This window comes from Miscanthus floridulus, chromosome 9 (genome assembly GCF_019320115.1).
Source record: "Miscanthus floridulus cultivar M001 chromosome 9, ASM1932011v1, whole genome shotgun sequence".
Classification (NCBI taxonomy): Eukaryota; Viridiplantae; Streptophyta; class Magnoliopsida; order Poales; family Poaceae; genus Miscanthus; species Miscanthus floridulus.
This window is the reverse complement of record NC_089588.1, coordinates 28,641,919-28,662,522: the sequence shown is the minus strand read 5'-3', so window position 1 is coordinate 28,662,522 and position 20,604 is coordinate 28,641,919. Positions and strand designations below refer to the sequence as shown.

The 20,604-nt window shown below is 42.2% G+C and overlaps 1 protein-coding gene, 1 long non-coding RNA gene and 1 pseudogene across 9 annotated transcripts; all 3 read left to right on the top strand.

Moving 5' to 3' along the window:
* Nucleotides 1–441: 441 nt before the first annotated feature.
* On the top strand, nt 442–9,342 carry LOC136483601 (uncharacterized). Of its 8 annotated transcripts, none has more exons than XR_010765526.1 (7): nt 442–716; nt 789–925; nt 6,518–6,656; nt 6,893–6,941; nt 7,693–7,795; nt 8,401–8,446; nt 9,100–9,342. It is a non-coding gene; the product is annotated as an uncharacterized lncRNA (long non-coding RNA). The 8 variants fall into 8 exon arrangements; XR_010765522.1 differs by having other exon boundaries at nt 7,545–7,795; XR_010765527.1 differs by having other exon boundaries at nt 7,545–7,795; nt 8,261–8,446.
* LOC136483589 (putative transcriptional regulator tpeD) lies at nt 932–5,671 on the top strand. Its single transcript, XM_066480708.1, has 2 exons — nt 932–4,631; nt 4,712–5,671. Exons 1-2 carry the CDS (start codon nt 3,058–3,060, stop codon nt 5,322–5,324), a joined length of 2,187 nt encoding a protein of 728 aa, XP_066336805.1. The 5' UTR covers nt 932–3,057; the 3' UTR covers nt 5,325–5,671.
* A 6,583-nt stretch (nt 9,343–15,925) lies between the features above and the next one.
* Nucleotides 15,926–16,874, top strand: LOC136483595 (uncharacterized; annotated as a pseudogene).
* Nucleotides 16,875–20,604: the final 3,730 nt, after the last annotated feature.

Sequence of the window (20,604 nt, the reverse complement as noted above, 5' to 3'; positions counted from 1 at the left end):
AGCGGAGCATCTCTTGTGTTTTTCTGAAGGCACTACACCACAACACTGCATCACCGTCAGACATCTGACGCTAAAAATTATATTTATCGTTGGATGATCTATTGCTAAAGATAACTCACGGATCATCCGTAACTAATTCTTTGTTTACCGTGCCCTATCTGTCGGTATATGTATTTAGATTCACCATTGCCTTGTCAGTCGCTAAAAGCATCTATATCGTCTGTGGTCTGTCGCTAAAAAATGGACCCACCTCAACCCAGGTCACGGGCAAATTTCAGCCCAACCCACGAGCATACAGGGCAGCCCTAGATTCTGTTACTCCCCCAGATCCCAAATCAGCGCCGCCGCCTCCCTCTCGTCCCCCTCCGATTCCCCCTGGCCTCCCCAAATCGCCCCCCCCCCCCCCCCCCCCCCCCCCCCCCCCCAGTCTTCCACCGCGCAGATCCATCTCCTCCTCGGCGCCTTTCTCCGTACCTCTCTTGCGCCTTCCTCCTCTTGGCCTATCGTCCTCACTATGGTGGGCCGAGGGGCGGCGTCGGGTAGAAGACACGGTGGCGGTGGATCTGGCGCACTGGCTGAGGAGGTGGCAATGCGGGCTGGGGAGGAGTCGGCGGGCTCAGGACGCGGTGCCACGGGCCAAGAAGGCAACATCGGTAGATCTCCCGTGCGGGCCAAGCACACCGCCGGTGGATCTCGCGCCCCTCAGTTCCACGGAGGTTTGTTGGTCCCTCTTCTCTTCTATTTCCCTGTTGTGTAACTCCTAATAGCTTGCGGTCTCTATTGGACAGGTCCTGCTCGAGAGCGCCCAGGAGAAACGGAGCAAACAACGCCTGCCGGCGGCGGGGCTGGGCCATGACGCGTTGCCGTGGCTTCTGTGACAGTGTACCTGGGACCTTGTCTTCACCTGATCTACATGTATCTTGAAGTGAGCCTGCTTCTCTCGCCTTCTTGTTCTTTTCCTGTTGTTGCTATGCTTTTCACTGTAAATGACTTCTACTAAATCATTTAATTTCTTTTCTTTTTCTACGCTGGGCTGGATAGTTAGTCTCTATCTAGAGTTCACTTTAACATTCTGTTGATAATTATCAACAAAACTGGCTACCTTTTTTGCGAGGTTAATATAGAATCGAATATTATATCACACCTTGGCTTTCAGCAAAAAAAAATAATAGACACCCATGGGATTTGTACCATGCAGGCAGGAAAACTTTTCTGCTGATTCTCTCCGATGTGACAAATTAAAACCTCTCACTGCCGCATGTTTAGCGGCTCAATGGCTTCGCACGGTTCAAAGCAATATATCTCACATGCGTATGTAGTTGCATAAAGAATTGAAGATTGTTCATTTCATCGGTTCATTCATTAAGATAGCTAGTTCATAATTTATAATTAAATAATTCCATGCAAAAATGAATGGAGTCTATATCTCACACAATCAGCGTGTTTGCTGGTTGGGTTCTGGGCTGATTTGGGCTGGCTGGTGCTGGTTTGTCGTGAGAGGAAAACACTGTTGGCTGGTTGAATAAGCCTGACTGAAATCAACAAGCGAACAGGGTGAATGTTCTTTTCTGTAATTTCGGGTTCAAAATAAAATGAGTTCCAAATACACCGGCTGATGGGTGTTCAAGTCTCTAAATCAGCACAGGGTGCTCGTAACTATGCTAACTTTTATTTCTTAACTCCGAAGTTAATCAGCCATGACCGAGACTAATTTAGTGTTTAGGATAAATTTTATTTCTGAACTCTGAAGTGAAACAGTTAATCACTATTGGTTCCTTTTTATTTGTGAATTCTGAAGCTAATTTTCATATGCATATATCAGTGCAACATGGTAGCACCTATGAAGTTATTACTGTTGTTGCCTATTAGTGCGACATGCATATATTCACTGTCACTGCAATTTGGTCATACATCCAAGGAACATGTACTGACTGTAGATTACCTTAATAAAATGTTTTTCTATGTGAAGTTTGCTTGCTCGATCATCTCATTATTTTCGTGTTCTGTTGAACTCATAAGTTCATGAAAGCTTGCTCTAAGTATAGGCTTAGCAAAATACAGTGTGTGAGAATAAAGCATAGGTAACGTAAAGAGTATAAACTTTAAGTTAGTAACAAATTAAAAAAATAGAATACCAGAATGGAAATACCTTCTTCAGTTCTGCAAGTTTGTCTTATTAAGCACACAATCGGCAGCTCAGAAGCACGGATACGCCAGGGAAGGGCCGTATCCCGTATCGGATACGTATCCGATACGGATACGCCTGGGATACGGCCCGGATACGTATCCGCGGCGTATCCGCGTATCTCGTTTTAGTTGGGCCAGAAACTGACGAATGGATACGTTTCGGCCCAGCCGATACGGCCCAGCCGGCCCAATAGGTCATTCCTTGGCCTCCTCTGCCTCGGCCTCACGCAGACATCCGCCTGACCGGCTCCCCACGCGCATCCGCCTCCCAGTCTCTCCCACGCGCAGCCGCCTCTGCCTCCGCCTCACGCAGCCGCCAGTCCGCCTCCGACCTCGCCGGCGACCATCCTCCGCCCTCACCGCCAGCCCGTGCAGCTCGCCCCCGCAGAGCCCGTCCCCTTCCGCCACGCACGGCTTGAGGACGGACGCGAGCACGTTCGTGGGGCGCCGTCTCCAGCTCGCCCCCGTCTCCAGCTCGCCCCCGTCGGGCGCCGAACCTGGGGCCGCTGACGCCTCGCCGACGCTCCAGGACCCGCAAGGCCTCGCCGGCGCTCCAGGACCCGCAAGGCCTCGCCGGCGCTCCAGGACGAGTACGCCCCGACGAGCGCATTCCAGGAGAAGACGGTCCGAGCGGGCGACCAGCCTCCGACCTCGCCTCCGCCCTCGCCCTCACCGGCGACAAGGAGCCCCCTGCTTAGGTGAGTTCCTCACTGGCTCACTTCCTCTTCCTCCCCAATCCAATTTAGGGCTGAGCGGCTGAGCCAGTGCGGCCTGCCCCATTAGGCCAAAGGCCAATAGGCCATTACCCCTTTCCTGATAGTGATAACTGATTAGAGCCTTTTTTATTTTGTCCAATGTTCATTGTCCAGTATGGCATCTCCAAATTTGAGTAGTGTAGCTAGTGCTAGTGTTACTGCTAGTGGTAGTGTGGGATCTGGGTCCAGAGAAACAACTGATATCAAGGCTCCGCTGTGGGATCATGTCACCATTCTAGAGAGGCCTAAAGCTGGTGGAGGAAATGCTCTTTGGAGATGCAACTATTGTCCATTGGAAAAAAGCAGCAGCTACACTAGAGTTGAAGCTCATTTGCTGCAGAAATCAGGGAAGGGGATTATCAAATGTCCGAAGGTTTCATATGAAATGCTGAGTGAGATGAGGAGGGAAGTGGAAAGGTGCAAGGAGCTGGTGGAAAGAGCAAAGACACGCACCGTTGCTTTGCCTGTAGGTCCTTCTTCAGGCAATTACAACAAGAAGAACAAGAGAGGACCTGCTTCTATATTGGAAAAATCTTGGGCATTGCAAGACCGCAAGCACTTGGATGCTTTAATTGTTAGAGCAATGTATTCTGGAGGGGTATCTTTCAACTTTCTGAGAAACCCATATCTTAGAGAAGCTTTTGCATTTGCTTGCAGCCGCAATTTGCAAGGTTACACAATCCCTGGGTATAACAGGGCTAGGGAATCACTCCTGAAGCAAGAAAGAAGGCACATAGAGCATCTATTGGAGAGTACAAAGAGCACATGGCCAGAGAAAGGGGTCACAATCTGCAGTGATGGTTGGTCAGATCCTCAGAGGAGGCCAATCATCAACTTCATTGCTGTTTCTGAGAAAGCTCCAATGTTTTTGAGGGCTGACAATTGTGAAGGAGAATACAAGTCAAAAGAATATATTGCTGAGAAGTTGAGGGCTATTATTGATGAAGTAGGGCGACAAAATGTGGTACAAATCATCACAGATAATGCTGCAAACTGCAAAGGTGCTGGTCTTTTAATTGAAGCTGAATATGATCACATATTTTGGACACCTTGTGTAGTGCATACTCTCAACCTTGCTATGAAAAATATATGTGAACCCAAACTGCCAAGGACACCTACTGATGAGGATATGCATGTTTGGGGACAACTAGAATTTATAAACGATGTTAAAGTTGAGGCTACTATGATCAAGAATTTCATAATGAATCATGGCATGCGTCTTTCCATGTTCAATGAGTTCAGCCATTTGAAGTTGCTTTCTATTGCTGAAACAAGATTTGCATCGGTTGTGTGTATGCTAAAACGGTTTGTTGAGGTAAAAGCAGCTCTCCAACACATGGTGATTAGTGACAAATGGAGCATCTACAAAGAGGATGCTTCAACTGCCCAACATGTAAAGGAAAAAATACTAAGTGATGTCTGGTGGGGCAATGTAGATTACATTCTTAGGATCACTACTCCTATCTATGATATGATACGCTTTGCGGACACCGACACCCCGTGTCTTCACTTAATCTATGAGATGTGGGATTCAATGATTGAGAAAGTGAAGAAAGAGATATATCTGTATGAAGGGAAGGAACCAAATGAGGAGTCAGACCTCTACTCTGTTATTCATGATATATTGATTGCTAGGTGGACAAAAGGCAATAATCCACTACATTGTTTGGCTCATTCACTCAATCCAAGGTAACACTATACACTATACAGTTCAGAATTCAGCTCAGTTGCTCATGATCTAAATTGTAATGCTAAATTGCCAAATGCAGATTTTACAGCAACAAGTGGCTTGAAGAAGGTGCTGGCCGACTACCCCCCCACAAGGATAAGGAGGTATCACAAATGAGGATGACTTGCTTCAAGAAGTTCTTTCGCATACCGCAAGAGTTGGCTCAAGTAAAGGAAGAATACTCAAGGTTTTCTAGTTGTTCAGAAGAATTCAATGATCCTGATTCTATACATGATAGATGGGCTGTTTCCCCAATGACTTGGTGGACAAATCATGGACAGTCTGTCCCTCAATTGATGAGTTTGGCCATGAAATTGCTGAGCCAACCGGCCTCCTCTTCTTGCTGTGAAAGAAATTGGAGCACATATAGCTTCATCCATAGTGTCAAGAGAAATGCCTTAACTCCTGAGCGGGCTGAAGATTTGGTCTTTGTGCACTCAAATCTGAGGCATTTGTCAAGAAGAACGGATGCATACAAGACAGGAGAGACAATGATGTGGGATGTTGGAGGAGATTCTTTTGATTCCCTTAGTGGTGTAGGTCTTCTGGAAGTTGCTGACCTCTCCATTGATGAGCCGGAGTTGCAGGCTGTATCATTTGGATTGGGTGATCTTGATGTGGAGGAGAATGAGGAAGCCGAGGAAGAAGCTTGATGCTATCATATCCTACTATAGTACTATATTGCTAGTTTGCTACGAGTGTAATAGACCTTTTATTAATTTCCTATATTAGAACATGCTATCATGTTATTCTGAGTGTAATAGACCTTAAATGTCTCTATGTTGAACTTGAATATCTATTTTGCAATTTCATATGCATTGTTATCTATTTATTAAAAAAATAGTAAAACGTATCCACGTATCGGGTTTCTTAGGAAATTGCCGTATCCGCGTATCCGTATCCTTCCGATACCGATACGCGTATCCGTATCCGTGCAACTTAGATCGGCAGAACCAATCCACTTTGAAAATAATGTACTTAATTCAGGATTACAAAACCAGATCCAACACCTGGGAGTCACACCATTTGTTGTATTCTGGAATTTAGTTGGCCACTTCTGCCAAAGAAACAGAGCAGATGATGAATGATGGCATTTGCCCAAACCATTTTAAGATTAATACTTGAATTAGACTAATCTGAATTTTTACCAAGTCTTGATCTGAATCATACAACACCTGGGAGAGTGGGAGTCTGTTGTGGGCGCTAGGCGTATCAGGTAGGAAATTCAGAGAGAGAGAGAGAGAGAGACTGGTGAGCGAGAGGTGGTGCGGCGGCGAGGCAGCGACGCCGTGCTCGGCATCGCCCACGAACGGGGAGCGGGAGAGATTGAACTCAATCTCCAGCTAGCTTCTCATTAACCAACGTGTTTAGGCTTTATAGCCTGAAGCCTAACAACCAGAGACTACGCCTAACAAACTGAGCTAACAAACTGACTAACCAAAGATCCTAAAGAATAGGAACGTCTAACAAACTGAGTCCTAAAGAATAGGAACGTCGCCGCCGTGGGCGGCACGGTGACCACGCACATCCCGCGCGTCTCGCGCATGCTACTCCTTAGCCACTGCTATGCTTGGTCCGTAGGTAATCGTTGCCGTACATAACAGAGTCACTCCATTTGTTTTGTTCTAGAATTTAGTTGGCCACATCTGCGAAAAAAATAGAGCCGATGATGAATGGCATTTGCCCAAATCATTATAAGAACAATGGAGACATAAGATTCAGATTCTCGCAATAATACATGAATTATACTAATCTGAACTTTTAGCATGACCTGATCAGAATTATACTATCTCGTATAACTTTCATTACCTGCTGTTCTAAAAATTTCTTGCAATATTTTGTTTAGATCCCAAGCTCTTATTACTGATGAGAAGCATGCCAATATGTCATAAAGCTCCAGGGGCTGCTCCAAACATCTAGTAGCTTTAGTTCTTTAGCAAAAGCAGGTGAACAGAAGCACCTCAGCAGCTTGGCTCTTATCCCAGGTGAGCAGCGGCAGCAGCTTGGCTCTTATATTTGAAATTTGTGCTGAATTGGGGAAGTTACTAATATGAATTTTTAAGAAGTCATGATCTGAATTATACCATTCTAACATTTATACTGTCACGTGCCTGAACCTTGATTGCTTCTGTTGGGTTTCAACTCTAGCCTACCCCAACTTGTTTGGGACTTAAAGGCTTTGTTGTTGTTGTTGTTGTTGTAACATTTATACTGTCTTCAGGAGTTACGAACCTGCTTGAATGGCAAGTAGTAAGTCAATAACAGTGAAGGTGAGCTCAATTGACTTGTTAGATATCTCAAATATCTGATGCTCAACTATTGTCTTCAGTGTTGGGCCTCAAAACAATGTCGCTACCTGTGAAATTTTTATTGCATATGTGCAATAGTCAAGTTAGCTGCTGCAGCTATCAGTCCTCTGCGTTTAAATTGACACTGGCTATGTCATCTAGGATCTATGTTTTTGCATGTTTTTTGCTTTATGCTTGCACATGGCTAATGCTTCATTGAATGGTATAAGATAAAGGTCTATTTGTTTTGTAATGTTCACTGGTACCTTTTGGCAAACTTCCTGTCACTTAGGCTTGGCAAACTTTGTGAATACTGCAAGTTTGATGTGAAATAATAACATCAATTAAGTGGCTGATCAGCTTGTGTGGTCTGAAGTCTGACTGAACTACAATGAATCGTCCTAATTGGCAGCTGTTTTGGGTTATTACAGACTTGAATTTTCTGTAGTAAAGTTTGACCATTCCTTTGTGTTGTACTCTGAAATTTTTGAAAGAACTTTGCCATTGGTTCATAGCGAACCAATCTACTTTATATTGTGTATACTGTCTACGTTGAAGTGCACTAAATAAAATTTGCTAATGCAGCATTAAAAATCCTGGCAATCTTCAAATGTGATCAAAAGAAAAAGAGAAAAGCGAAAAAGAAGAAAGCCAAGTAGATTAACAAAAGGCCGATCCAGCTGTTAGTGAAAGGTTGGAAGTGGCAGAGAAGCTCACCTCGTGGATTTTGCAGATCTTCAATGCTGATCCAGTATACAAAACGAGTGCTCATCGCTGATCTAAGGAATTTTGCACCCACCAAGCCAATCAAGTGAACAATATCTGACTAGCACATGGTAATTACAAAAACTTTCTCAGCTAGACTAAGTTTTGCCTGAACAGGAAATTCTATATTGGATCAGCAACTTCCATTCTGTAGTATGAAATAAAATAACAAAAAAGCCGCATATTTAAATAGTTAGATGACTCTTTTGAAAACGCAGGAGATTATTGGTAGATTAATGCTCTGCCACAAGGATGAGGTCGTTTGACACTGCATAGAATGCAGAAATGTTTGCAGCTATTTCTTTTTAGATGGTAAAATAGTATAGATAGTGGTAGCTTGCATATTGGTCTGCTTGCTGCAGCAGCTCATTCTGAATCAACAAATAGCGAGATGTAGACTATGACTAGTGCTTACAGGATGACCATTGCATGGCCATACAATTAAGTAATAGACTAGAATTGACATAATTTTATTTTGATTTGATTTGTGATGCATGACTCATGTTCCTACAACAACGACGACAACAACAACATAGCCTTTCAGTCCCAAGCAAGTTGGGTAGGTAGAGTTGAAACCCACCAAGAGCCCCAAGTCACGGTTCAGGCACTTCAATAGTTGCTTTCCAATCACTCCTATTCAAACATAGATGTTCCTAATTAAACATATTTGTGATAGATGAAGGCTTGCAAGAAGGCATCTGGATCTCTCAAGGGCACTACAGGTATGTCAAACTGTGTACAGACCTAGTGACAACTGTAGCAGAGTAGTACAATGATTCCATAGTCCATCCAGTAACAAATAATGTGAGCAACACATGTAGTTCTACAACTAGAGTTTTGTTTATCTGAATAAGAGCAGAGCTGCTTTGCCCTTTTTCTCTTAACTGAAATTACTGCTAGGAACAAACCAGATATATAAGCACAAACATAAAACAAAATGCTGAAATCTGACCTACATTTTTCAGAAAAATAGATTGGACTAAGCATTACCTTTTTGAAAGTTTCTTCTATTTAAATGCAGTCTTGATCATCCACAGCTACATCATCACTCGTGGTGCCTGAAATGAAAAAGGACAAAATAGTTAGTTTAGGTCATTATCACTTACCATGACTAAAAGTTAAAACTTGTAACCAAGTATTCATTTTTTAAAAGTTCTATGACTGCAATGCTAGGTACATAAAGGGTTTTAATGACTGAAAGTTGATGTGAAAGTTTACCGCTGAAAGTTAAAACTTGACTGAAAGTTAAATTGGTTAGAGGCATTTGTCGCACTTAGGCGCAAATGATGTCTAGTGCGTTAGATAACTCATATTATACATCAGTTTTACATAACTTGTCTACACTTGCTGATTACATGGTGGTTATCTTTTTCAGGAGCCTTTGGCTTGAGTTTCTGGAAAATGATTCTCCACATAACCTAATGGATGTGCTCTAGTTTTGTAAGTCATTCCTTTTGGTTTTTGAGTTCCTAGAAATGATTTTGTGCACAAACCTTAGGTTGTGAAACAAAGTGTACTAGTATTGCTTGCTGAGATTTGCATTCATGTAATTCTTTTGGTGCTTAACTTTGTTGTATGTGATGTACACAAACATATGTTGTACAAGACATTCATTTGATGCTTGACTTTGCCGGATGTGATGTACACATAGATATGGTGTACAAGATAAATTAGATGTCCTGCATGTGATATATATATGTTTATGTATCTTCATGTGACATGTGACACTATTAAGCTTGAATATCGGTTTGATATGTGACAAATTGTATTTATTTTTTATTATATTTATATTGTCCTACTGGACAGTCTGTCGCTATAAATGCATGGAGTATTGGATGATCTGTTGGTAAATGCTCGGTAACTGATTATCTGTCGCTAAAGAGTAGCAGCCGGCAATTTGTTGCTATAAATATTCAAGGTAACAAACATTTTGTCGGTAAAAGTAATGTCTGTCGCTAAAGATTTTTAGTGATGGGACTCACACCGTCTGAACAGGTCTGTCGTTATAATTTTTTAGCAACAGATCTTTTGTCGCTGTATCTGCTTTTAGTGTCAGATCGTTCATCGCTAATCTTGGTGTTGTGGTGTAGTGAGGTGTTGGGTCAGTGATAGCCGAGTTATGCTCGGTTCTTGAGTTGAGACTGAAGCTGAATAGTCCTCATAAGTGGCCAATTGATATTCTGTTCTCACGTACATTAGTGAATTTCTGCCAAATCATGACCTCAGCTAGTCAGCTGCCTGATCCTGGGATTAGATAGCCCGTCTAGGGACTGCATTCTGGTTTTCAACCATGGAAAGCTGCACTAGTGCTATGCTCTGTCTTGTGAGCATTTGTAAGTATAGGTACTTCGAGATGACTTGTGCCTTTGGTCGCCAAACTAAATGGGAATGTCCAACCCAATGTCCCCCACCCAATACATTGTTTTTTCCCTTGGTATTTTCTACTTTCTGTCATAGTTTAGTTACCCAAGCCAAGAGATGATAATGGTATCCCTGCAAATGCTAATCTAAATTATGTCTTGTGCCATGAAGTAGTATGGTAGTGAAGAGTCTGAATATAGTTCCTACGAGCTTTGCAGGACTGCATAATATGGTGTGGACTAGTGTGGACAAGTTACTAAGTATTTGTAAAAATAACCGACATATGCTGAATTGGACATTGTTATCTCCTATTTGGAAAGACAGGGAAAAGACAAAGAGGTTTGTTTTAGGATACATAAAAATATTCTCTGTAATATTCGGGAGGTAAACAAGAAGACTAGAACCCTCAGCCTTTCTATTTTCTGTGGTTTGAAATGAATCCAGTGAAGGTTGCGTATTTGCAGAAACAAAGCATACGGCGAATTCAATTGTTACTTGTGAAGTTCCTGCATTCCAAGCAGGGCCTAAATGGGATTTCCATTTTAGCAGTATTTAGATTTTTTATAACAACAGGATATTCATAGAGGCTTGATCCATGCAATGGTTTTTTAGTAGACCTGGTTTCTATTCTACCAATAGTTCGGCTTGTCCTGAACTAGACGAAAAGTTTATATTCAAACCATCAGATTTGATTCAACATAAAACTTTTATTCTCAAAACGATGAAATAAATCTTAGCATGATTTATTTAAAAAGAAACATCATCTATCAAACAGGAAGGAGAACTGTGTGTCATTATATTAAGAAGAAAAAAGGATGAGAACCCTTAGGAACAAAATAATCTAATTTGCAGTTTGATTCTACATGTAATTCAATCATGTTGCTGTAGTGCTATGATCTACATAGGTACTGTGCATGTGCAGATGTCAGCAAAGCTCAAGGTTGGACCAGTCAATTAATTTTGCAGACACAAACAGAAATGTATCAATAACAACATGTACGGGCAATCACTGGTGGGCATTGGAGTATTGGGCTCAAGATAAGTCATCTGCTTACCTAAGAACGGTTGCTAAGTCAGTTTTGGTTCTGGTATGCAATCAACCAGATATATATGTGAATGTGGATGACCGTTCTCCCCTCAATGCACTCCAGTATATTTATTCTTGGGTTGAAATTTGTATTATATGTATTCAAATGATTTGTTTATAATCATTCACAACACTGATATTTTTTCGAATCCAATAGACTATGTGTCACTCTGGTAAATTTTTTTTCAAAACTATTTTTGCTCGTCTGCTATTATATGATCAAATGATGCTATAGATTTCAGGCCCATGGCCCAATACTGGCCTTTTTTGCAATTGCTTCCCTCTAAATGCTTAAGCAACATTTTGGTCCATGTCAATGCACTTTCCATTAACTGGCCACCAAGCCCATTCAGGAATTCAGTATATTTCATTTCTAAACATTTAGCCAAGTGCTCCATGCGTTCAACCTTATACCATGTAATGATTTAGTTTGTGTCATGAATAAGGGAATAGAAGTCATATCTTGTGGTTTAAGACTTATCATCAAAATCATGCTTGTTCTTAGGATGACGTCTTCAGATGATACAGTCGCCTTCTTGGAAATCTGTTTACTTTTCTTTAGCTACACATGTCATCATCTTTCTGCAGCTGATTGGTATTATTAAGTTCATTTAAACTCAAACCTCTCTGCATAAGCTTCTGTCCCAATAAGCATTTATCTCTGACACACTTTTGTTTTGCATTAACAAGCCAAATTACCAAATTCGTAAATAACTCACTGTAAAGGCCTACCTGAATCCTCGAGCAGGGCAATAAGCTATTCTTCTGAATAATGCCAATATGCTATACAGGCTTATTGGTTAGCTCACCAGCACAAGTTACGCTATATCTTACATGCTGTAGATTTTTTTGCTTTCTCTTGCATTATCATAATTTACGAGAGGACATGAATGATTATATTAATTAATTAGATGGTATGCTTGAAAATGGAACAACAGAATGTAAAGGATACAAGTTTGTTTTTTTCCTAAAATGTTTTTGACTATCTCTTGGAAATGGGAGTTGGACAGGGACAGGGGTTCAATGAATTATCACCAGAGGTTCTAGTAGTGATGTCATTCCAGAAAATATGAAAGAATACCTCTTGTTATCTGCCTAGCCGCCCGGGTGATGAAATGACAAAGATCTATAGAAGCTTCCAATCCATCGAGCCTACCATATCTTCATGCCTTATCAACTGGAGTGGCCTGGTGGGTGCGCTGGATGTTGTAGTATCTTTTTACTCACTTCTCTTGTTAGGTGCTGGTTCTGATGCAATGACAAAGATTTGAAGTATGTTTTGCACGACCTACCTCATTCTAGAAGGGGTCATTGCATTTCGTTATCATTGATATTACTGATAAATCACTTACACCATCTTTCAGTTGCTGAAACAGTGGTGTTAGGTAAAGCTATCCAGGCTTGGCATCAAATCCGCATGCATCCACAATATCCCACCCACTTTATGTTTCTTTCTTTCTTTCTTTCTTTTTTATGTTTTGTTTTGTGGAGTCCTTCTCATAGTCATAGGTAGAACCTTCACTAGACCTAACTCATCCTAAGTAGTATGAATGTCAAAACATCTATACATCTTTTCTTCTCTTTTCCTTTGGAAAGCATATTTATCCAAAAGCTTATGTGACTTTCATTTTCATCTGGAAAAGGTAGTTGTGCACTTATCTGCTCCGCTCATGTCATGTGTGCTGCATGTCGGAAAAGATTGAGAAGCAATTTGGCATGCAGTCAAACCAGCTGCGCATTTTGCCTTGTCGATTGGGGAGAATCTCACCAGTGGTTCTGGTGGTCCATAATGGAGTACCTATGCCAGGTCTTTAGAGCGATGAATAAAGTTGCATTTTGACTTTAGAAGAAAACAACCTGCTGCACATGTGCTCAATGTACTGCCTTGTTCTTTACATGTTCTGCTGCTTTAACTGCAGTACTAGTTCACATTGAAGCTACCTTTTGTTGCGAGACTACTAGCTCAACAGTCAACAGTTGTAGAAAAAGTAACGTGTTAATTGTTACACTCTACTAGTGGCAATACATTGAAGCTACCTTTCTCTTACACAAATGGAGGTCACTGCGACAAGTCTTCATCGCAGGGGGCCACTAAAACAAAAAGTGTAAACTTAAGATCAACTGCAATTGGGTTGGTGGGGTTGCTGTCAGTGCAGACAAGAATATGTTGGATAGATTAGAGTTATTTTTACAACAAGTATTCTGACGACTAGATATGCATTATCACTGAACTGTTTTCAGCAGAACCATTAAGCTCACGCACTTCCTTTTGTTTCTTTTTGCAAAGATAAGTGCATCTGATATATTCTTGATGTGATTTGGAGGTAGTGCAAAAGGGTTTATGATGTCTTAATCTTAGCATTTTTGTTGGGCCTTCCTTGCTATGCAGATTACTGTGACCTGTATTATGTGTGATCCGGCAGTTTCCGTGGTTGCCTTTTTCACAACAAACATCAGAGTTCACCTAATGGTCCTGAGCTGCTTGAATGAAGAATCATGACTAGATAGTACCTGTAGCTATTACTATTTCATTTACTTGGGCCATAGTCTTGGAAAGCTGCTGTAAGTTATTGTTGTCTTAGCAATTTTAAACTTCCAAGCTACCTTTAAGAAAGTGACAGACTGAACAAGACTATTTATGTAATCACAACTTTATGGTTTACATGTGGTCTTTGCAGGTTACATATGCCAATATATGTAAGGATGCATTCATGTTGCTGGACTGTCTCCCCATACTCAAAGCACGCATGGTGTCTTCTACATAACCAGTTGTGTATACAGTGTTAGGTTGATCTAACGACCGAGTCGGGGCCTTGATCGGGGGCGCCCAACCAAACCATGGTTGGTGGCCTCCCGTCGCACAGCGTCATATAAAAGGAAGTGGGGGGGCCGAGGCACCTAGTACGAGGTTCACTTACGCCGCCAGCAACCCCACCCACAACCCTAACCGATCTAGGGAGGCGCTACCAGCGACGGAAGCCTCACTGCCTCGCCGCCGCCGGGACGCCACCGCCCTGCACTACGCTCAACCCTCTTCACCGACCTCACCACCGACACCGTCGCCATGGCGAGCTCCTCCGCCAAGCCCACCGATGGTCAGCCACTTCAATCCTCTCTCTCTCTCTCTCTCTCTCTCTCTCTCTCTCTCTCTCTCTCTTTTATGGTCTAGGTTATCTTATTCCGAATAGAAATGTTCTCACCCACTAGATCTTACTCCTAGTGATCCTAAGAATCTAGCAATGGTATCAGATCGCCTTCTAGGCAGTAGATCTAGATCGGGGTAGAAAAATGAAAAGAAATCACAAGGAGATGAAAGTTTTCGAATTTCCTCAAACCCTAACACTAACCCTAGAGATGGATAGAGGACTGGTGGGACCCACCTGGTGGCCCCTGCTATCATCACCACCGCCGGCTGACGCTTTGTCACCAAGCGGGAAGACGAGCCAACCACCGCTCGTCACCGAATCGCCGGCACAAGGACCGGGGCTCACGGCACTGTCGTGAAACCGCTCGATGGCAGCGCGCTCTCCCTTGCGGGGAACGCACATGCCGACGAAGGGCCCCGTGGCGGCGCCGGCACTCCCCTCCGGTCACCATGGGCGACCGCCACCGCTGCTCGCTTGCTTGGGTCGCGGTGCTGTGAGAGAAGGGGGAGGGAGAGATGTGAACTAGGGTTTTGGGGGGAGGAGCAGCTGGCGGGGGTGGGGGGTTGTTTCGCCGATCTGCACGCCTGACCGTCGGATTGCGATCGACGATCGGCAGAGCACGGGCCGGTTTTGGCCCAGGCGGGAAGGTAGATTCCCGGCTTAGGCCCAGGTTGCGGCTTGGGCGCGGGGAACACGGCGTGCTCAGCTCGGCCACGGGCCATCTTCACCGTTGGGATGCATGAGGGCGTAGCGCGCCGATGACCCTTGGACCGATTTCACTCTCGGACCGAATGCACAGAGAGATAACAGTTTAAGTTTTTCCATTTTCTATTTTTCAGTAGCATTTTGTCAATATGTTTTATCTAGTTTTTTATCTCTATAAATTTGCACCAACATGTTTAATTTTTATAGAGTAGATAAGTACTCAAAAATGCTTCCGGAAAATAGACTATTTTACATGTTTCCGCTGCTACATTAAAGTTTCATCCTCTAATTAAATTGGGACTACGGAAAATTTTAATTGGAGGAGTAGTTCGATTTGTCTAAGTTAAATTATGATATTGTTATTTTTCTTACCAACATTGATGTTAACAATATTATAAGTTTATTAATGAGTTTTACCATGCATTAATTCTATTTCTGCCCAACGGTGATATAGAATTAATGTAGAAGAATATTGTATTTATGATATTGCTATTTTCTGACCAAAGTTGATAATAACAATATTATAATTTTATTTATGAGTTTTATGCATTAGTTCTATTTCTGTCCAACGGTGATGTGGAGTTAATGTAGAAGAATGTTGTATGTTTTAACTTTGACCAACGTTAAATTAAGGCATGCAATTATTATGTCAGATGTTTCTCACTTTCTCTAATGTTGTTTTCAGGATACAACCCAATGATGTTTATCTCGTCCATTCCTCCTCTCAATGAAAACAACTATAATGTATGGTGAGAGAAGCTTGAGATAGGCACTAGCGTTGTCCGACAATGACCTAACACTTATCTCTCCTTGTCCCATTGAACCAGTGGACCCGGTGAGGGAAGCAAATGAGACTGATGCAGCTTTCGCTACTCGGCAAGTGTGACCATGCATCAGTGAGAATGACATACGATCTTGATCGTGCGACGTGGGATAGTTCAAACAGTAAGTGTTTTATGGTGATTAAGGGCTCCATTGAGGATCCAATAAGGGGTTCAATCCTAGAATGTACCACCACCACTGAGTATCTCAAGAAGGTGGAGAGTCAGTTCACTGGCTCTTCAAAGGCTTATACAAGCACTCTTATTAAGAAGTTAGTCAATGAGAAATACAGTGGTGGAGGGATAAGTGAGCACATATTGAGAATGAGCAACACGAATATCCAAGCTCAAGCCAATGGAACTTGGGGCTCAAGGACGAGTTAGTTAATGAGAAATACACTGGTGGAGGGATAAGAGAGCACATATTGAGAATGAGCAACACGACATCCAAGCTCAAGACAATGGACTTGGAGCTTAAGGATGAGTTCCTAATTCATTTGGTTTTTGCTTCTTTGCCTAAAGAGTATGAAACCTTTGTAGTTAATTACAACTTATAGCCAGATAAGTGGGACATTGAGAAGCTCATTGCCTTGTGTGTGCAAGAAGAGGAGAGGCTTAAGAGCTCACATGGTGACTCAGTCGACCATGTGAAGGAAAATAAAAAGAAGAACTTTAACAACAAGAACGCTAAACCACAAGGAAAACCTTAGTGGGACAATAGCTCCTCCTCTATGTCACAAGGAAAGGCCCCACAGAAAGATCACTATTAGAAATCCAACTATGTTCAAGTAGACAAGGACACCTGCAGATGGTGCCACAAGACTGGACACTACCAGAAGGATTGTCCAGGCTTCCTGAAGCACCTGATGAGAAAAAGGTGAGGACATTATTACATTTATAGATGAGTCCTTGTATTTAAGTTATGCAAAATCTACTTAGTGGATTGATTCAGGCGCAACTATTATGTTGCAAATTCATTACAGGGATTCCATATGAGGAGGACCCTACAAAGAGGAGAAAAACACATTAAGGTAGCAAATGGAGTCAAAGCTAAAGTTGAAGCCATTGGAGACCTCCCATTAGAAATAAATGATGGCTTTGTACTTAAGCTTTCAGATATCCTTTATGTACTCTCTTTGCGTAGAAACTTAATAAGTGTCTCATGTTTAGATAATGATGGATATGATTGCCATTTTGGTAATGGCCAATGTAAGATTGTGTTTAATAATAAGTGTGTTGGTCTTGCCTTCCGACAAGAAAAAGCTTTATTTGTTATCACTTTCTGAGAATGTGAATGTTGTGAGCACTGAAGAATGAGAATGCCTCCTCATCTATGAATGCAAGAAATAAGTGGAAGAGAATTTATGATGTATCATCGAAATTATGGCACTGTCGTTTAGGCCATATTTCGAGGGAGAGAATAGAACGATTGATTAAGAAATCAATTCTTCTGCCATTAGAATTTTCAGATTTAGAACAATGCATTGATTGCATTAAAGGAAAGAATGTTAAGAAAATAAAAAAAGACGCCAAACGAAATGCATAGAATTTTGGAAATAATTCACATAGATATTTGTGGTCCTTTTCGTGTGAAAAGTGTGTATGGTTATGATTCATTTATAACATTCACATATGATTATTCTCGTTATGGCTATATTTATCCAATTAAGGAAAGATCAGAAGCATTGGATAAATTTAAGATATTTAAGGCTGAAGTAGAAAATTAGCACAATTTAAAGATTAAGGTTGTAAGATTCGATCCGTGGGGGGAGTACTATGGTCGACATACCCCATATAGCCATGTTCCTAGACCTTTTGCAAAGTTCTTACAGGAAAATGGCATAGTTGCCCAGTACTCTACTCTAGGCGAGCCTCAGCAGAATGGAGTAGCTGAAAGACGCAACCGTACATTAATGGATATGGTGAGAAGTATGATAAGTTACTCCACTTTACCGATAAGTTTGTGGATGGAGGCAGTTAAAAACCCGTCATTCATATCCTCAATCGAGTACCAAGTAAGTCAGGTGCTCAAAACACCATATGAGTTGTGGATAGGAATGGAACTCTCACTTAATCACTTATGTGTGTGGGGTTGTCCAGCTGAGGCTAAAGTATTTAACCCAAATATTAGGAAGCTAGACTCCAAGATAGTCAGCTAGCCATTTCATTGGCTATCCAGACAAGTCAAAAGGTTATCGTTTCTACTGTCCTGATAGACATATGAAGTTTGTAGAAATAAGACACGTTGTGTTCTTGGAGGATGATATGGTTAGGGGGAGCATGGTAGCGTGAGAAATTAACTTTGAGAAGAAGCAGGTATACGTGTGAAAGGACCAATGGATGCCACCTAGAGGGGGGGTGAATAGACGTTTCTAAAAATTTAACCCTTCAAAATGCTGGAAACGATTAGTGTTGGAGTTTCCTAAACACTTGGAAACTCCTAATCAGAGAAATAAACCCCTCACAAGTTATGAGATACAACCCTACAACCATAGAGTTAGAACAAAGAATGAATAATTTCATCACAGGTAGGAAATACAGGACGTGCCCGGTATCAATTCCAGATGCGTCCGATATACACGAGCTGTGCAAGTCAGTTCCCCTCTTCTTCCCTTTTGATCTCTACTTTTTCACTTAGTTGCTGATACCTTAGGTAGCTTGTATACAAGCTCAAGCAACACACAAGATCATGAATGACAAATGTAAAGAGAGAGATCGAGACACACGATATATTTTACCGAAGTTCGGCCTTCTTTAGGACCTACTCTCCGTTAAGGGGGCTACGAGCAACCCAACAAAGGTCAGCTCTAGACGACCATGAAGGCCACTCTAGTCGGAGTCTTTTCCAACTCCTTTTCCTTCTTCCACTAGTTGATTCCTTCCCTTGCGGAGGTGCAATCGACCCATTATAAACTTTTTGAGGCACACCACAAGCCCTTGGGTGCTCTCCGATGACGCCTAGCCATCTAGGACTGAAGAGTCTAAGAGTAACAAATGCAAATAATGAGATCAACAATATGCACAAGTGCTCAAGGGTGGTTTGCTCTCAAATTTGAATGTCGCTTAACCCACATGATGGATTTTTCAAGATTTAATCAATCACTCACTAAGAGAAGGTTGAAGAGTGTTCTCAAGGCTTAAAAACACGTGAGAGAGTTAGCAGAATCAACAACCTCCAAAGGTGAAGGCTAAGGGGTATTTATAGCCCCTTTTAAAAAACTAGTCATTATGTAACCGTTTGCAAATACTGGACATGTTTGGTATTGGCCGTACAGCCCCCAAGGGTCACAATGTTAGTAAAGCTACGGGGCATCGGAACTCCCAATGATTACCAGAACTCCCTACCCCCAAAACTCCCAACTCACGTTGGAACTCCCGATGAGCCAAGCCGAGACAACGAAGAAATTATTGTGACTGGGCAAATACCGGACACATCTGGTGCCAGACCAGCAGAAAACAAGTTAGCTCTTTTGTCTCTCAAACAATCAAACCTCACATGGGTTGGCTTGAGCACTTATGAATGATTATCTATCAACATGATGCATCCCTCTTAATAGTATTACATACCTATTTACTCAAGATCAAATGAAAACGGAGTTTGAAGCGCTTGAGTTGAATTTCCTTGAACCGATATGCCATAGCCTTCAATCTTCATCAAGTGAGGGTGTCAACATAGTTGCTTTTGATTTTATCCTTGAGCATTGTCATCTTGAGCATTTGACTTGATTCCATTCAACATATGAGAGTTGGATTCAAAGATATCAAGTCATCTTTTTATAAAGTCATCTAGGATTTAATTCTTCACTTCAATATGACTAACATGATTTGATTGGTGCCTTGACTAAATGCAAGTACTTCCTTCTTCACCCTAGCTAGGTTCCATTCTTCACCCTATCCACACTTAGCAAAATGTGTTAGACCTTTAATCATGTTATCATTCAATCATCCAAAACCCACTAAAGGGCTAGATACACATTAGCCTAGTAGTGGCAAGGTGTCAGGGTGCTCTGGTGCCTGCTGAGCTTGCTCTTGCTCCTAGTCGCTAAAGAAACTCAGCAAACTCTCTATCGTACCTAACCTGTTGCTGCTCCTCCATCTCTGGCTCGCTAGGCTCATCATCTGAGATAGGAGACCTAGGAGGATCAAGCTCAAGTCTCTTGGAAATCTGCTTGAGCGTGCAAGTCTCCTTCCTCCTAGCCTTCCTCTCCTCCTGCTGCCTAATCTGAATATCTCTGCACATCCCAAAGATAGAACTAAAGAACCTATGGATGGGCAAAGGAGGGCTACCACAGCGTGAAGAGGAACATGAAGGAGCACGTGGTGGAGGTGAGACTCCTGCTGCTGCTGCACCACCCTCAGGTGCATTTGCTTCTATTGCTATTGTTGCTCCCCCTAGGCAAGGTGGGGGGTACTCCAACCTCTAGCAAATTAGCTATAATCTTCAAAACCTTATGAGGTCTATCATACTCAAACTGGTGCCCGGTCACTTGCTCAATCGTATACATGATGTATGGAGCAAATCCACTGCCCTTGAGGGACCTCTCACCCACACTCTGAATCTCACACCAGGTGAAATCAAAGATACTGAAGTGCTATGCATCTAGTGCCATCCTATGGAGAAGGTTCTTGGAGTAATCTACAATAGTGCCCTTGTCTCCATCCTTACTATCAAAGGACTTCCTCAACATCTTGTCTATGTACCTATAGGTGGGATGAAGGCCATCCACCTTCCTAACTGCCCCACCTCTATACATGTAAGC

Coding starts and splice junctions, on each gene's coding strand:
- LOC136483589 (XM_066480708.1), top strand. CDS start 3,058: ATGGCATCTCCAAATTTGAGTAGTGTAGCTAGTGCTAGTGTTACTGCT. Junction 4,632..4,711: donor GCTCATTCACTCAATCCAAG/GTAACACTATAC, acceptor TGCCAAATGCAG/ATTTTACAGCAACAAGTGGC.